The 17,626-nt window shown below is 42.3% G+C and overlaps 1 protein-coding gene across 1 annotated transcript; it reads left to right on the forward strand.

Moving 5' to 3' along the window:
- The first annotated feature begins 5,705 nt into the window (after positions 1-5,705).
- LOC134620688 (vitamin D3 hydroxylase-associated protein-like) lies at positions 5,706-13,710 on the forward strand. The gene is made up of 15 exons (XM_063466952.1): positions 5,706-5,921; positions 6,795-6,908; positions 7,178-7,318; positions 7,494-7,627; positions 8,028-8,234; positions 8,319-8,359; positions 8,495-8,619; positions 8,748-8,873; positions 8,987-9,084; positions 9,253-9,352; positions 9,501-9,544; positions 9,640-9,679; positions 9,755-9,863; positions 10,158-10,303; positions 13,588-13,710. Exons 1-15 carry the CDS (start codon positions 5,706-5,708, stop codon positions 13,708-13,710), a joined length of 1,764 nt encoding a protein of 587 aa, XP_063323022.1.
- Positions 13,711-17,626: the final 3,916 nt, after the last annotated feature.

Here is a 17,626-nt window from a genome sequence, read left to right on the forward strand (position 1 = left end):
AGTAACCCTGGCGGAAGGGGTTACATGAATAGGATGAGGGACGAGTCAGGACGCCAGGTCAGGGGGGGAGATATCATCACCCCCACCCGAGATTGGGTACATAGCCCCAAGTGCGATAGGAGAAGGATCGTTGAGTGCGAGAGGAACTGACCTGAAAGATAGGATCATGGCCAAGCTTGAAACCTGGATCCCCCGTAGCCGGTTACCAAGATTACGTGAAGTACCCTCAGAAGGTCTGCTAGATGATGTTAATGCAGCACTATGGACAATACCTACAACCATGATTACCAAGCTGATCTACACTACAGCAGCAGTGATCAGTGAGAATCAGTGAGATGCTTGGCTACAAGTTGAACAGCCACAAGGGGCAGTACCCTCCATGGAGAAGGAGGCTAGAGGGCAAGATCAAAGTAGCACGGAGGGAGGTTAGCCAACTAATGGAGTTGCAGAAAGGCGCGACAAAGAAGGTGCATAAGAAATACAGCAAGCTGTCCATATCTGAGGCCTTGGAAACTGCCAAACAACGACTCACAGCCTTGGCCAGCCGCTTGAGGAGGTACACCAGAGAGATAGAAGGCAGGAGAATAAACCAGCTGTTCTCCACAGAACCAGCAAAGGTGTACTCTCAGTGGCAAGGGAACAATAACAGAACAGCACCACCAAGGCTGGAGACGGAGCAATACTGGAAGAGCATATGGGAGAAGGACGCAACCCATAACGGCAATGCTCACTGGCTAGTGGATCTGAGGGCAGACCATAGCGACCTCCCTGAACAGGGTCCAGTAACCATCACAGTGGCAGACATCCAAGAAAGGGTCTCCAGTATGAAGAGTTGGACAGCACCAGGGCCCGACATGGTTCACGCCTACTGGCTGAAGAAGCTGACTGCACTCCACAAGCATCTGGCAGCACAAATGAACCAGCTGCTAGTTAACGAGAGACACCCGGAATGGCTAACCGAAGGTCGGACGGTCCTGATCCCCAAGGACCCCAAGAAGGGACCGGTCCCATCCAACTACCGACCAAAAACCTGCCTCAGTACTACATGGAAGCTCCTGTCAGGCATCATATCGGCTAAGATGAACAGGCACATGGGTCAATACATGAGCGGGGCACAGAAAGGGATTGGCAAGAATACCAGAGGCGCAAAACACCAGCTACTGGTAGACAGGACAGTCAGCCGAGACTGCAAGACCAGACTGACCAACCTGTGCACTGCCTGGATTGATTACAAGAAGGCCTATGACTCAATGCCCCACAGCTGGATACTGGAATGCCTAGAATTGTACAAGATCAACAGGACCCTAAGAGCCTTCATCAGGAACTCAATGGGGATGTGGCGTACAACACTAGAGGCCAACTCCAAGCCCATAGCACAAGTCACCATCAAGTGCGGGATCTACCAAGGAGATGCTCTGTCCCCACTGCTGTTCTGCATAGGCCTGAACCCCCTCAGTGAGATCATTAACAAGACTGGCTACGGATACCGACTACGAAACGGAGCGGTTGTCAGCCACCTCCTGTACATGGATGACATCAAGCTGTATGCCAAGAGTGAACGAGACATCGATTCACTGATACACACTACCAGGCTATACAGCAATGACATTGGGATGTCATTCGGGCTGGAGAAGTGTAGTCGGATGGTAACAAAGAGAGGGAAGGTAGTCAGAACTGAGGGGATTGAACTACCAGAAGGCAACATTGCAGACATAGAGGACAGTTACAAGTACCTTCTTACCAGCTGAACGGTAAGAACAAGATCCGGGCCATCAACACCTACGCCCTGCCCGTGATCAGGTACCCTGCTGGGGTAATAGGCTGGCCAAAGGAGGAGATAGAAGCCACTGACATAAAGACAAGAAAGCTCCTGACCATGCATGGAGGGTTTCACCCCAAGTCCAGCACCCTGAGGCTGTACGCTAAGCGGAAGGAAGGGGGCCGGGGACTGGTGAGTGTCAGCACCACAGTCCAGGATGAGACAAGAAACATCCACGAATACATCACGAAGATGGCCCCAACTGACAGCGTGCTCAGTGAATACCTCAGGCAGCAGAAACCCAAGAAAGAGGAGGAAGGCGAGGAACCATCATGGAAGGACAGGCCCCTGCACGGTATATACCACCGGCAGATAGAGGAGGTGGCTGATATCCAGAAATCCTACCAGTGGCTGGACAAAGCTGGACTGAAAGACAGCACAGAGGCACTAATCATGGCAGCACAGGAACAAGCTCTGAGTACAAGATCCATAGAGGCTGGGGTCTATCACACCAGGCAAGACCCCAGGTGCAGGCTGTGTAAAGATGCCCCAGAGACAATCCAGCACATAACAGCAGGGTGCAAGATGCTAGCAGGCAAGGCATACACGGAACGCCATAACCAAGTGGCCGGCATAGTGTACAGGAACATCTGTGCCGAGTATAACCTGGAAGTCCCGAGGTCAAAATGGGAGATGCCCCCAAGGGTGATGGAGAATGACCGAGCTAAGATCCTGTGGGACTTCCAGATACAGACGGACAAAATAGTGGTGGCTAACCAACCGGACATAGTGGTGGTAGACAAACAGGAGAAGACGGCCGTAGTGATCGATGTAGCGGTTCCGAATGACAGCAATATCAGGAAGAAGGAACACGAGAAGCTGGAGAAATACCAAGGGCTCAGAGAAGAGCTCGAGAGGATGTGGAGGGTGAAGGTAACAGTGGTCCCCGTGGTAATCGGAGCACTAGGTGCGGTGACTCCCAAGCTAGGCGAGTGGCTCCAGCAGATCCCGGGAACAACATCGGAGATCTCTGTCCAGAAGAGTGCAGTCCTGGGAACAGCTAAGATACTGCGCAGGACCCTCAAGCTCCCAGGCCTCTGGTAGACGACCCGAGCTTGAAGGATAAACCGCCCGCAGGGGCGAGATGGGTGTTGTTATATATATACACACACACACAGCTCCCTTATGACCTTATGATATGTCACTGTGTGCCCTGACAGCACTCGCTTTTTGTCTCAAGCTTTATTTAGGAAGCAATCAATTTATTCATATAGCACTTTCAGACAACTCCCAGCTGAAAACAAGGTGCAGTACACTTGACATAAAAAACCCTATACATTAAATTAAAAAAAAATAAATCAAAATTCAATTAAAACAATAAAATCAGTACATTAGATTAAATTAAAGCAGTTTGACCCTGTTTGCCTATGTTTTCTGGGACATCAGTAAGGATGCTCTTCATTAACTTCAGCTTGGCCTTCAATACCATCATCCCAGACATCCTTATAGCCAAGCTGGTAAACTTGGACTTCCAAAAACTTTCTCACAGACTGTTCACAATCAGTCGAGGTTGGCAACCTGAGATCATCCACCCTGAACATCCTGCACTCTGGAAAAAGGTTCAGATCCATCAGGTTCAAAACCAATAGACTAAAAAACTGCTTCTTCCCGTGGGCTGTCAGAACTCTTAATGCAAACTTAGGCTACGTTCACACTGCAGGCGAAAGCGCATCAAATCCGATTTTTTTGACCCTATGCGACCCATATCCGATCATGGTATGACAGTGTGAACGGCACAAATTCGATATTTTCAAATCCGATCTGGGTCACTTTCGTATGTGGTACTGAATCCGATACATATCCGATGTTTTAGAAAGCGACTGCTGTTTGAACGGTCATGTCGCATTAAATCCGTCTTTTACGTCACTGACACAAGTCAGACGCCAATTATCAGCTCCGGAGAAGCGCCTGATAAGACATCGCGAACGCTTCCTGGCCATCCAGTGTAGATGTCAGTGAAACTGTTGGGAAGACAACGTTGGAGAAACGTGAACATTTTATTTGTACTGTATAATCTGCAGATTCTGACAGGAATCTGCAACTATTCTTTGAACCACCGCTCCTCTAAAACAGCAATAAGGATAATTATTAGGTTATCTACATTATTATGTAAATAACAAAATAACTTAAAGCAAAAATTGAGAAACGTAAAGTCCGAAGTCTTTATATTAAGGCCATCAGTCAAACAATATTGTTTGCTCTGGGTCTAAACAGAGCGCGTTGTGTGTGACGTCTTCTTTTGCGCATGCGGGCGGCTTTGAGCGTTCACACTAGAGCACGTTTGCTGTCGTATTTTATTTGTAGTGTGAACAAGCAGACAAAAAAATCGGATTTGATCAAAAAATCAGAATTGAGCATTAAGACCTGCAGTGTGAACGTAGCCTTAGAGTGTGAACAGACTTACAACCCATACAACCACTCTGACGCTGCTATTGATAAACTATGTTGCTGCCATCCCATGTGCAATATTTAGGTCTCAGTGGAATTACCATCCCCACCCTAAATGAGCATAGCCCCTCCACCCTTATTTATTTATTATATTATATAACTGCCCTTATATACAGCCCCACAATGTTTTTGTTTCTATGTTTCTACACATACACCATGTATATAGTTTGCTCACATATGTATACATATATATTGCTTTTTCCTCATTGTATATTGTTTTCTTTACTTTTGCAACTTTTTTTTTTGCAACGCACAATGACAATAAAAGCTCTAAAGTCTAAAGTACTGCCTTAAATGATAAAAACTGGACTTGACAGTAGCCCTAATTTGAGTGTCCAGTTTAAAATCACTGTCCATCTTAAAATCCAAGTTAGTAACAACAAGTTTAAAATATTCTGCCAGGGCTCTGCTAGGACCAAACACAATCACCTCTGTTTTGCTTGAATTACATTTTAAAAAGTTTAGGGCCATACAAGTTTTAATATCTTCTAGACATGCCAGAAGCGGTTTAATGGAGAAAGCATCTTTTTGCTTCAGAGGCAGATAAATCTGGCAGTTGTTGGCAGTGGAAGGATATTCCATACCTTCTAAGGATGGTTCCCAAGGGCTGTAAATGTGTTGAAAAGGGCAGAGGCCCTAGAATTGCGAAGCCCAAACTGAAGAGCAGCAGAAAAGGATTCATACACTAAAAAGTTAACACAGTTCTGCACGAATGCCTGCAAGATGGCGTAAATGAGACAGTAAAATGTTGTGTGCACAGTGTCAAAAGCAGCTGTTAGGTCAAGGAGGACAAGAACAGCATGATTACCAGAATCACAGGTAAGGAAGATATCATTAAAAACCTTTAAGGGTGCTGACTCAGCACTATCAAGGTTTTTAAAACCTGATTGGAAGACCTCTAGGATAACATTCTCATTTTAAAAAAATCAATCAATTGGGAATACAGTATACAATTTTCTCCAGGATTTTAGACAGAAACAGCAGCTTGGAGACAGACCTGTAGTTAGCCAATACAGTGTGGTCCAGGGAAGGGTTCTTAAGCAGGGGTTGTAATACTGCATGCTTAAAATGAGCAGGGACTACACTAGATATTAAACTGCTGTTTATAATAGTAAGAACAGCCTGCCCTGGGCAATCTCCTTTAAAAATTGTCGAGGGACAGGATCATTTGGAGAACCAGAGGGCTGAACACAACATAAAAACCTGTGGTCACACAAGTTAAAATGTACAAAACCACATGTTACAAATTCCCACAGAAGAGAGCTTACCTCACCTCACACTCCCACTGACGTTTCAAGAGACCTCTGCCGATCACACAACAGAAGGCAGTCAATTGCATTTTGAACTGACCCAAAGTTAAAACAGGACTACAACAGTTCAAAATCTGGACTACTTTTAGGGCTTAACCAAAACAGAACCAAAATCAAAGAGGAAATCCATGCAGAACACTGAACTGTTTATTAAGAGAGTGAGGATGGACAACTGGACAGCGGCTCTGCTCACTGGTGTTGCCTGCATTGTGGGATACCTGGTTGTGCGGGTGAAAAAGATCAACAGCCTCCGACAGGCGGAGGAAAAGATCAAGAGAGCCAGAAACAGGAGAGATGAGAGCTTGCAGCGCGCAGAGCAGGCGGTGCTCCGGTACAAACAGTCGGTGAGAGTTCAGAGCTTTAAACACTGAGCTGTTTAACTTTTTCTTTAGATAGAAATCAAAACTAATTATGTGCTTTTATTTCAGACCTGGCGGAGGTTCAGTTATTAATTATCAAATTGCTGACACTTTTTTTTGTCGACATGCTTACTTGGGCTGTTATAGCGGACACAATTCCATACTGTCACCTTGTAATAAGGTCCGCCGGTCAGAGGGTTGGGATGATGTTACAATATTGGAGAACTTTATTTATCGTGACCCCACATCAAACACACACGCTAGCTGGCGAGTTAGGATGTGGTTTGGTTCTATGAACTCACCTAGACAGCATTAGTCCAATTCGGTCCAAAGTCCATCAACTTGCTTGCAGCTGCGTTACTCTCCGAGTACGCCACAGCAAGGAGAGGACGGACGAGCACTCTGATTGGCTAATGGATTGTTTCTATCGTCCCCTGTGGGGCTCATGCTCCTCCCATGCAGGTAACGCATGGTCTGGCAGGAGGGCTTTTAAACATGAGCATTAAAATAAAAGTTAAAAACACACCAATAATATGCGGCTGTTCTAGGTCGTTTGTTTGATTTTGGTCCATATTGACACTATAGCATCACCAGTTGCAGCTGATTTGTTGGTTGCACATCAGTGATGTAAATCTCCTGTTCCACCACATCCTAAGGGTGCTCTGTCAGATTGAAATCTGGTGACTGTGGAGACCATTTAAGCACTGTGAATTGCCATTGTCACGTTTGACAGAGTTTGTAAAGAAGTGGAAAATGGCCAAATGACGAATCCAGAATCTCTACATTCATATGCTTTTATTTGTTTGCTGCAGCTTTTTTTAATGACATAATGATTCTGTGTGGGTCTGTGTCTTTTAGCATCCGACAACTGACTCTGCTTTCATCCTGACGCTCTCCTTGTCTGAGCTGGCACAGCAACTGAAGGAAGGCTCACTGAGCCCTGAGGATGTGCTTTACTCTTACATGGAAAAGGTTCAATATCCAGCATGACAAAAAAGTTCACTGCCTAAGATAACGTAGATCTTTCACAATAACATATTTTAAAAGCCAGTATTTTTGGCCTATGATGAAATACAGTGATATAGATTACTTTGTGTATACACTAAGTAAACCATTTTATTTTCAGTCTTCCATGTTTCCAACAAGAGTTTAATATTTTACAGAGTGATTACAAAGATCAACGTCCCTTCAAGGTAAATAAGTTCATCTCAAACTGTCTGTGCTTGTTTCCTTTCCAACAGACTCTGGCTGTAAACAAAAAGCTGAACTGCTGCACTGAAATTTTGCTGGAGAGTTTGGACCAGCTGACAACTGTTGGCTCCAACAAGGATGGTCTCTTGTACGGAGTTCCAGTTAGCATCAAAGAAAATATTGCATTTAAGGTATTACAAAGGTTAAACGATGCAAATATCAATTGCAGGCCTTCTGGTCAGTATTTCTAACTAATTTCTATGTTATGTCTAACTTATAGCATTCCCAAGCATTATTATTCACATCTTTGAAGCACCATTATCATCTTTTTACTTCTTTCTTTCTCTTTTTTTTCCACAACACAAGAATCATGATTGTTCTTGTGGTGTGATCATAAACCTGGACCAGCCCGTTGAAAAGGACAGTGTGCTTGTTCAAGTCCTGAAGAAACAAGGAGCTATTCCCTTTGTGAAAACCAACTTGCCTCAAGCCCTTTTGAGGTAAATCTTTTATCGGTGATTGACATAAATATAGAGCACATTTAAAAATATGTCTGCCATTTCTGCCCACCAGCCTCCTAGATGCACCTATGGCATAACTTTGAAAATCCTGGTAATTTTTAGAAAAGCTGACCTATGACCTTAAGGTCGAAGTCATTGAGATTCATAGTCATCCAAGATTTTTAGAAGATACACCAATTCGAAATTCCTATGTCACCTCACTTAATTCTGGAGTTATCACATTCACAAACTTGGGTGTCAACGCTGCCCACCTGGAGGGGTGATAATACCCCATCAGCCTTTTATGTCTGATGTGGTTAAAACTCATTCAGTTGTCTTTGCTATTCCACATGTGCATAATATGCAAAGACTTCTCACCTTCTTGTCTGTTCACCTTCAGCTATGACTGCAGTAATCCTATCTACGGGCAGACTGTGAACCCTCATAACCCCCAGAAGACCTCTGGAGGTTCATCTGGTGGGGAGGGGGCTCTCATCGGGGGAGGGGGCTCCCTGCTTGGCATAGGCAGTGATCTAGGTGGCAGTATCCGTATTCCTGCGTCCTTCTGTGGAATCTGTGGTTTCAAACCAACAGCAGGTCGGCTCAGGTGGGTCTCATTCAGTCAGTTTCCTGGAAATTTATTATACATTCCTGAGAAAAACTTTTATCTCACCTTTTGTGTAATGATTAGTTCACAGGGAGTTTGTCCAATTTATAGAGGGCAAAAGTCAGGTAAGTGACATATCTTCTTAGCATATATACAGAGTTATATAACCACTGTCTATCAATATTGGGATACTGATAGACAGTCTGGGGAAAAACACTCGGGGAATTTTGTTTACTGCTTCTTGTTTCATGTTAAACTAGTGCTATCTTCACCTGGACCCATGGCAAGAGATGTGGACAGCCTGGCTCTGTGCATGCAGGCACTTCTTTGTGACCACATGTTTTCTTTGGACCCCACTGTTCCACCATTACCTTTTAACATGGAGGTGTGTCCTGTACTGTGGGATTCATGTCACTTGTTGATAATCCTTTTTTGTAATTGCCTGTGCATATATATGCATAAATGGTCTCATTTCATGCAAGCATTAAAAACAAAAAAATTATTGACCCTTAGATATACAGAACCTCCAAACCTCTGAGGATTGGTTGTTTGGAAAACGATGGCTACATGCAACCATGTCCAAGCATGGCCCGAGGCGTCAGAGAGGTCAAAGCTCTGTTAGAGCAAGCAGGGCACACAGTAAGAGACACACACACACACACACACACACACACACACACACACACACACACAAAAACATATAATAATCATTTTCAAGTCATGGTTTTTAATGTTGGCATTTGTTTCTCTAGTTGGTCCCTTACCATCCACTGAAGATGGATGAAATTTTCCCTGAACTAATGATAAAGGGTTTTTTAGCAGATGGAGGTACCAGCTTGTTAACCAAACTGTGAGTTTTTTCTTTTAACAGTTTAGTTAATAGGTTTTTAATACCTAGAGATGCTGCCATTGTCTTCTTGAGCACACGATGGTGTTGACTGGTTTTGAAACTATTCCATTAGTTAAGTATCTCAAAATAGGCTTTTTTCTTATGTGCCAATGAGCCCTTTCTTTTTAGGAAGGGGGGACCCGAGGACCCTTGTCTGAAGGGACAGTTTCATCGTTACCGTCTTCCTAAGTGGTATAAGACAATCCGTTCATTTCTGCTCAAACCTAAGGTAAGCCCTCCAATTCTGTGACAGACACATACAAAAAAAGTCACACAGATGGTCTATTTATTTAAATCACCGGATTCAGTGATTTAGCAGAATAATGCATATCTATCTATCTATCGATCTATCTATCTGTCTGTCTGTCTATCTGCAGTCTCCTCGTGTCTCTGCCAACATAAGGGCTCTTTGTGGAGTTCGGTGAGAAAGTATTCTTGAAATGTTTTATTTGTTCTTGATCCTTTGTTAGATTTTCATATTATACATGTTCTAGGAATGATATGCTTTATTCTTAGATCTGTTCCAGATCTGTGGAAGCAACATGCTGCTGTTGAGGTACTGTCAGCTGATGATGCATGGTCATGTATGAAAGTCTGAAGATGAAATTGAGATTTCCTGTGTTTTCTTTAGGACTACATTCGTGAGACAATAGCACATTGGAGGAGCTGCAACATCGATGTACTACTGTGCCCTGTGATTGGACCAGCCTACAACTTGTTTTACTGTAGCAAAATTCCAAGTATGATACACTAGTACAAGTGAAAACATAGTGTTCTGTTTATCACAGTTTGTCCAATTTCAGCCACAAAACACCTGTTGATAAACTCCCTGTTAGAGAATGGATTATTTTTTTGTGCTTTTGCATTGAATCACAACACAACTTTGATTCTTTGATTGTAACTGCTTTTTTTTTAACATCACTTTGGCAAGAGCAGCCTGACAGCCTGGACAAATAAATTTCAATATTAATTATTATATTGAATATTAATAAATATTCTACATAATAATATATTTATATTTTCTGTTATTTCAGCTGCTCTTAGTTACACAATTGTCTACAATCTCCTAAACTTTCCTGCGGGTGTAGTCACTGTTTCCACAGTGACCGCAAAAGATGAGGAGGAACTCAAGCACTATAAGGGCTGTTATCAGGACATGTGGGACAAACTCTTCAAAGAGGTAGGCAACATGTACCAGTGAGGTGAGACTGATTAAAAACATAGTCACTCGTCAGTTTATTTGGAATGCTACACAAAGATGTGATTAAAAACATACAGATTACCAAGTAGGGATGGGAATAGATAAGAATTTAGCGATTCCAATTGCAAATCAGTTCTCTGATCTCACTGGGTTCTCATTGGCTCCACTTTGAGAACCACCACCATTTCTAAGCAGTGTATCAAAGACATTACAGTCATGCAAATTAATTGCATTCTGTGAGGTCAAATGTTTCTGCCTGTTTGAGGTGTATCAAAGTTGGTGTCATTACTCAAAAAAGAGATAAAGAAAGAGGAAAGTAACACATGCCAGTGAGGGATGACTAATTGAACACATAGTGTAGTTTAAGCTACTGTGACAGCAGGTTTTCCTGCAGAAATAATCTTTTGGGAGACACAGATGTAAAGCTTAAACTATAGATACATTTATTATGGCTAGATGAGAGATATCATGTCTCCAATGTTTCCTGGGTCTGCCCCAGGACCTCCTCCCTGTAGCACATGCTTGGAATACCTCACCCAGAAGGTGTCCAGAAGGTATCCTAATCAGATGCCCGAACCACCTCAACCGGCTCCTTTCAATGTAGAGAAGTGACAGATCTACTCTGGCTTCTCTCGGATGGCTGAACACCTCACACTACTTCTAAGGGAGAGTCCAGTGATCCTTTGGAGAAGGCTTGGATCTGCGATCTTGATCTTTCGATCACAACCCAAAGCTCATGACCATATTCCTCCCTGACTCAAAGTAGGCACTCCGTCCTTTTCTGGCTGAAGACCACAGTCTCAGACTTGGAAGTGCAAATTCTTATACCCACCGCTCCAGTTAGAGCTGGATACCACAACCTCATGAAGCCAACAGGAGCACATCATCTGTCAAAAGCAGAGATGAGATTGAGATGAGTCATGCAGGAGTTGTTTAACTACATCAGTCAAGTGAGGGTACCAACCGTCTCAAACAGTCAGTGAGAACTCTAACATACAGGCAGTAAGACTGTAGCCACTGCCCATAAGTTTCATACATTACATTCCACCTCCTGCACGTGGGGGGCCTACAGGAGGGCTGCAAAGTAACTTAAATGTGAAAGTAAAGTTGAAGTGGACAGTCTTACTCTGTATCTGATTTATATAAATATGATAAATGAATGAATATTAGCAGATTATTTCAATTGTGCTGTTGTAGACACGGCCGTCAGAGTCATGTTCCTATTACACCTCTGCAAAGATTAAAAAAGGTTTGTTACTGCAATTTAGGCCTCTTGAAATATAAAAGAAAGAATATAAAGTACTAAATAGTTTTTGTTTTTCACAATCAGCCATTCTCCATTTTGCCAATTTTACATATATATATATATATATATATATATATATATACACACACATACATATATACATATATATATATATACATATATATATATATATATATATATACATTATATACATATATACATTATATATATATATATATATATATATATAATGTATATATGTATATATACATTATATATATATATATATACATTATATATATATATATACATATATATATATATACATATATATATATACATATATATACACATTATATATATATATATATATATATATATATATATATATATATATATATATATATATATATTATTTGGCTCTTGGCGAAGGCGGTCGCACTCTTCTCCTCTCCCCTTCCCTTATCTTCCCTGCTTAGATTCTTGTGTCCTTGTCTAGTCTCGTCTATTTTTTTACTCTTGCCCTGCACTCTCTCACAGTCTGTTCTCTAAAACCTAAAAGAGGAATTATGGATTTGATCAACTGGTCCCTGAATGCAATTGACACCCTCTTCTCAACGAGAAGCCTGGGCTCGGGTGAGCCTGAGTGTCCTGGAGGGACGTTCCCTGCCAGATACACGATGGACGGGTGGCATATCTGGAGGGTCGTGTGCCTGGCGGGACTGTCGATCGAGGACATCGAAGATATCTACCTTTTCGGAACCATGATGACAGGGTTCTTGCTGATCGGAGCTGGCTTGGGCCTGGCTTATCGAAGATTAAAGAAAGCGGAATCGGCTGTTCAAAACCCCACAAGGCTGCCCACTGTGATTGAAACGATGGGACGTGTCGCGACTTCTCAAAATGGGCTCATTGAAGTCAGCACGGATAAGATCTTGAAGAAGCTTGAGGCTGCCGTGAACACTCAGACTAAGACCTCTGAGCGAAAATTGGATAACAGCTCACGGCGGTCGTGATGCATTCATTGGAGTATGAATGTGTGTATGAATGTGTGTATGAATGTGTGTGAATGTTAGTTAGAAAGCACTTCACACTGGGTGTGAATGGGTGAATGCACAGTTGTATGAAGCGCTTTGAGTGCTCAGAAGAGTAGAAAAGCGCTATATAAGAAGTCCATTTACATGCAGATATACACTCATCCCCCCTCCCCTTCCAAATGCCTTCAATGCTTATCCCCTCCCAATGCAGACAGTGGATCACAGGGGACCAGTGCATATGCTGCAGGCCTGGATGCGCTGTCTACAGTGGCTGTCTCTCACCTTTTACCCATCCCTGTTGCTTGTCATGTGTTTCTATGGTGTATTAAGAGTTTTTCATGTGTTATGCGCTGAGGTGTTTTTTTTTTTTCTGTTCTCAAACTGATCTCCCTGTTGGAGCTCAGTCTGGGGGGAGTTCTTTTTTCTCCTTGTCTTTCCTGATGTTGTGCATTTTTCCATTGTTCGGTCCCGGGTCGCTGCTTGTGTAGCTGACTGGCCAGCTACCTAGCCTGACCTGTCTCCCCAACGTGATGTTTGTCTATTGTATGTACGGTCGGCAAGGTCAGTCTCTTAATCTCCCCTTGGGGATAAATAAAGTCTTCTGAATCTGAATCTCGGTTGTGGGTAACTGCAACTGACAAATAAAGGCTATCTCATCTCATCTCATAAAGAATGTCCAATAATGGGCAACCCTCCAGTGCTTTCGGAAAAGTCATTGCCCAAGTTGATCCATCCTACACAGAACCAAGAACTGAACCAGATCAGACTATTGTGACTCCAAAATTTGTCAGTGTTTTGTATCATTTCCTTGTGGTTCTGTGATTTATTGTCTCATCTTAGTCTTTTTGCAGGTCTTCTGGTCTTGCACTTATACACAATCTGTATCTGAAATTCCACAGTGTGTCAGTAGGTGAAGGCAAAAGGCTGTGGTGTGTTCAGCTGCTGAGCGTTAAGTGACAGGAGTGTGTTTTTGTGTTCAGGCAGTGACTGGAGGCGAGGGTCTGCCTGTGGCGGTCCAGTGTGTTGCTCTGCCGTGGCAGGATGAACTCTGCCTGCGCCTCATGAAGGAAGTGGAACAACTGGTCAAACAGAGCAAGAAGTAAAGCTGCTTTCTTTCTGAGTCTCACATGAAAGGCTGCAGACTTCAGAGGAGACATGTTAACTTGAGTTTTTCCCATAAATGCTATTTAAATGTGTCAAAGGGTTGAGCATCCTCTGCACTGCCAGTAGGGTTGACTGGGGTTGGTTGTCACACTGTTTCACTTGCATGCATTGTTGATGATTGAAACCCTTATATAGGATTGGTTGTCACAAGTTTTGGGCTTTGTTGTCACTTTGTTGTAATTATCAAGTTCCATATAGCTTTTAGAAGACAGGCTTTTTGTTCAAAATTTCCCAACAGGTAACCTGAGCAGTAGTGAGCAAGGCAGTTTAAACATGTGAGAATTAAAACTGACTCAACTGCTCCATGTTTTAAGTCTTGATGCACGCTAGATAATAAAGGTTTCTCCGTTTTAGGGTTGCTAGTCTTGATCTAGCAACCCTTTAACTTACTCAGCTACTCAAGTCAGTCATGACAAATGTATACCCCTTGATAAAAGTATGACCTCTATAAACATTTTTCAATTCAATTCAATTTTCAATTCAATTTTATTTATATAGCGCCAAATCACAACAGCAGTCAGTTGTACAGTAGATCGTACAATAATAGATACAGAGAAAAACCCAAGAATCATATGACCCCCTATGAGCAAGCACTTTGGCGACAGTGGGAAGGCAAAACTCCCTTTTAACAGGAAGAAACCTCCGGCAGAACCAGGCTCATGGAGGGGCGGGGCCATCTGCTGCGACCGGTTGGGGTGAGAGAAGGAAAACAGGATAAAGACATGCTGTGGAAGAGAGACAGAGATTAATAACAGGTATGATTCAATACAGAGAGGTCTATTAACACATAGTGAATGTTAATAGATCTAGCTAGCTAATCTAGCTACCACATGGCCTTAGCTTGGTAGTGAAAAAGCGATTCAAGTCAAAGCTATTACCTTCAGCTTTTTATTAAGTGTGTATTTTTTTTTAATTATTAATATTGTATTATGTTTTAATACAAAACCACCACAAAAAATTACTCTGACCCACAAAAATTACAAAATACTTTGTCCTCTCAAAGTTTAGTATTGTAATGTAACGTGGCAATAACAAGCACTATGACAGCCAACCACAGTCTACCCTGTCTTTTTTGTTTTTTGGCTGTTTTTTAAGGGTAAAATAAATGTTAACTGTTGAAATCAAGGTTGAATGTTTGTTTCTTTGTTTTTGATCATTTGTTTTTTTTAAAGCCAGGTTTTGGTTTTCTCTTGCTATCAATATCTGTGCTTCACAATTAATCCAGATCAGCATGAAATTATGCTACATGCTATGTAGCATGAAAACAGAAATCATGTCAAATCATCAGGCAGAGAGGCACCGACCACAATTATGAATCATACAATTTGAAAATTAGGTAAATTAAGTAGCCGGTCAGACGTTAGAATCTGTTGACAAACTGCAGTGACAGTTTTAACCCCGCCCCTTTTTTAATGGGTGAAGTTGACAGATGAAATTAATTAATTAATTCATTAATGAACACAGCAGCAGTGCAAGGAGGGCCAACAGGGCCAACAGGGCCGTGCAGAGATGTTTAAAGGGACAGGTGCTCAAAGTTAAAAAGGGGCACATAGAACCAGGCTGAAGAACGACAACACACATTCATCAAGAATTTAATATGAAATCGCATCATACTATATCATCATCAGTTCGGGACATTGCAGAGCAAAGATGGTCTATGTTTTATGTGATGGGTACAGTGCAGGGCTGGACTGGGACAAAAAAATCAGCCCGGGCATTTTGACTAGTGACCGGCCCACCATGGTATTATAGGAAAAGCCATGAAGCCTTTATAATAAACTTAAACCTACACCATCCTCCCTATTCTGGTATTCTAAACAGTACTTAGCAAAAATATAAAACAACCTAATTTATAATTACATATACCTAACTAATAGGGTTGCCAACTCCCAGCAAAAAAAGAAAAGAAAAAAAAAATAGGGAACCACTCCCCCACCCTGTGCCTCAAGATGCTTAATTGATAAAACCGATTTTAATTTAATGCACGTATAAAACAAATGCACAGAAATCTATTATTTTTCTCCAGTAATTAAATAGATTCAACATCTTTCTTCAACAGAATTGCAGACTGCACAGGTGGTACCTTCCCAAAGGAAAGAATACTATAAGTTACTAGGGTAAATACTAGACTTGATATTTACTGAATACAATAATGGATTTCTATACATTTTACACCAGATGAAAACTTTGGTTGTAAGATTCAGATAATTATTTATTAAAAGCTAGACATTTTAAATCAGAATAAGAAAGAAAAGTATTTCTTTGTGCCCCCTTTCCCTGTTAATGTCCTACCTGGCCCCCTGGCAAAACTTTGCTAGACCCGCCCCTGCACAGTTACCAGCTGTCAGCTACCTAGAAAAGGATCCTGGTGTTATTTGTCTCTCAGAAACAGTTCATAACTTCCCTTCAACTCATTCATGTCACCTAAAAGGTAAACCTGTTTCTCCATCACCTGTTCAGCTCTGATGGTTCAGTAAGGACATCTCCTGGTTTCATTTTCATGTTTCCCTCTCACCACATATCCAAACCGATATCATGACCAGCAGCTTTTACAGCTATGGCTCCAGCAAACATCAGCTGATACTAGAAAGTAATATTAAATAAATTCTAACAACAGCTGATCAAGCTTACACACGCTGCTGTTGTTTAGCGCGACATCCACTGGTTTCCTCTTTCTGGCGCAGAGAGAAAAGCCGATCAGCTGATCATTGATCAGTTTCATGATTGAATTTGCAACTTTCTAGCTGAAGAGGAATGGAACAAATCGCGTTCCTTTTCCCCTCAACTTTAAAGTTTGACCTCCTCGGCTGTAATTGGTCCAGCCCAGAGTCGATCATGACCAACTGGCCAATCCACCACCATTCATTTATACCGTTAAAAAAAAGAAAAGAAATAAAACCCCATCGGCCCATAAAAACGAAAAATCACGAGCGGCCCAGCGGGCAAATGCCCGGTATGCCCGATGGCCAGTCCAGCCCTGGTACAGTGTTGCTGTTGAGGGGTTGCTGCTGCTCCTGTTGCTGATAGTGCTGGAGGGCAGGGCTGTGTTGATCTGAGACTGTAGACCAGGGGTGGGCAACTCCAGGCTTTGAGGGTCGGTGTCCTGCAGGTTTTAGATATCACCCTGGGTCAACACACCTGAATCACATGATTAGTTCATTAACAGGCCTCTGGAGAACTTCAGGACATGTTGAGGAGGTCATTTAGCCATTTGAATCAGCTGTGTTGGATCAAGGACACATCTAAAACCTGCAGGACACCGGCCCTCAAGGCCTGGAGTCACCCACTCCTGCTGTAGACATTAAAAAGTCCATAGGAGAGATGGTAGCTGATTAAACAAGTGTTATGAGCTAATAATAAAATGCAAAGATTGGTGACAGCGCTTGGAACCATAAGGGAACAAAACTGTGAGAAATAAACTTTTCTCTGCCTGTGAATCACTCTTTGCCTCTCTTCCTCCTTCCATCTCCTCATCTCATCTATCACTCTCCACTTGCTGTGAGTCTGAGAACAAGGCACAATTTGCTATTACATTGATCTATTATTTAATTATCCACACTCTAAAACTCTTGCACCTAATCCATAATAAAGTAATAATAGAAAAATCTTAACCAAAACATTGCAGGTGTGTTTATTATTGTTGAATTGAATACCTCTGCAGTACAACAACTGGTATATGTGTTCATGTTGCCTGTGCTCTTTTTAATCCAGCTGGTGAGGGATCCACTGCCTTTAGCAGCCTCACACAGCTCATTTTGTCACCGTTTCCTCCTCATGTCCTCACAGGGCATGTCTGGACAATGTTATATCATGAGTAATAATTTTTTCAAAATCTATATACATAAAATACGCACA

Source organism: Pelmatolapia mariae, linkage group LG23, assembly GCF_036321145.2.
Source record: "Pelmatolapia mariae isolate MD_Pm_ZW linkage group LG23, Pm_UMD_F_2, whole genome shotgun sequence".
Classification (NCBI taxonomy): domain Eukaryota; kingdom Metazoa; phylum Chordata; class Actinopteri; order Cichliformes; family Cichlidae; genus Pelmatolapia; species Pelmatolapia mariae.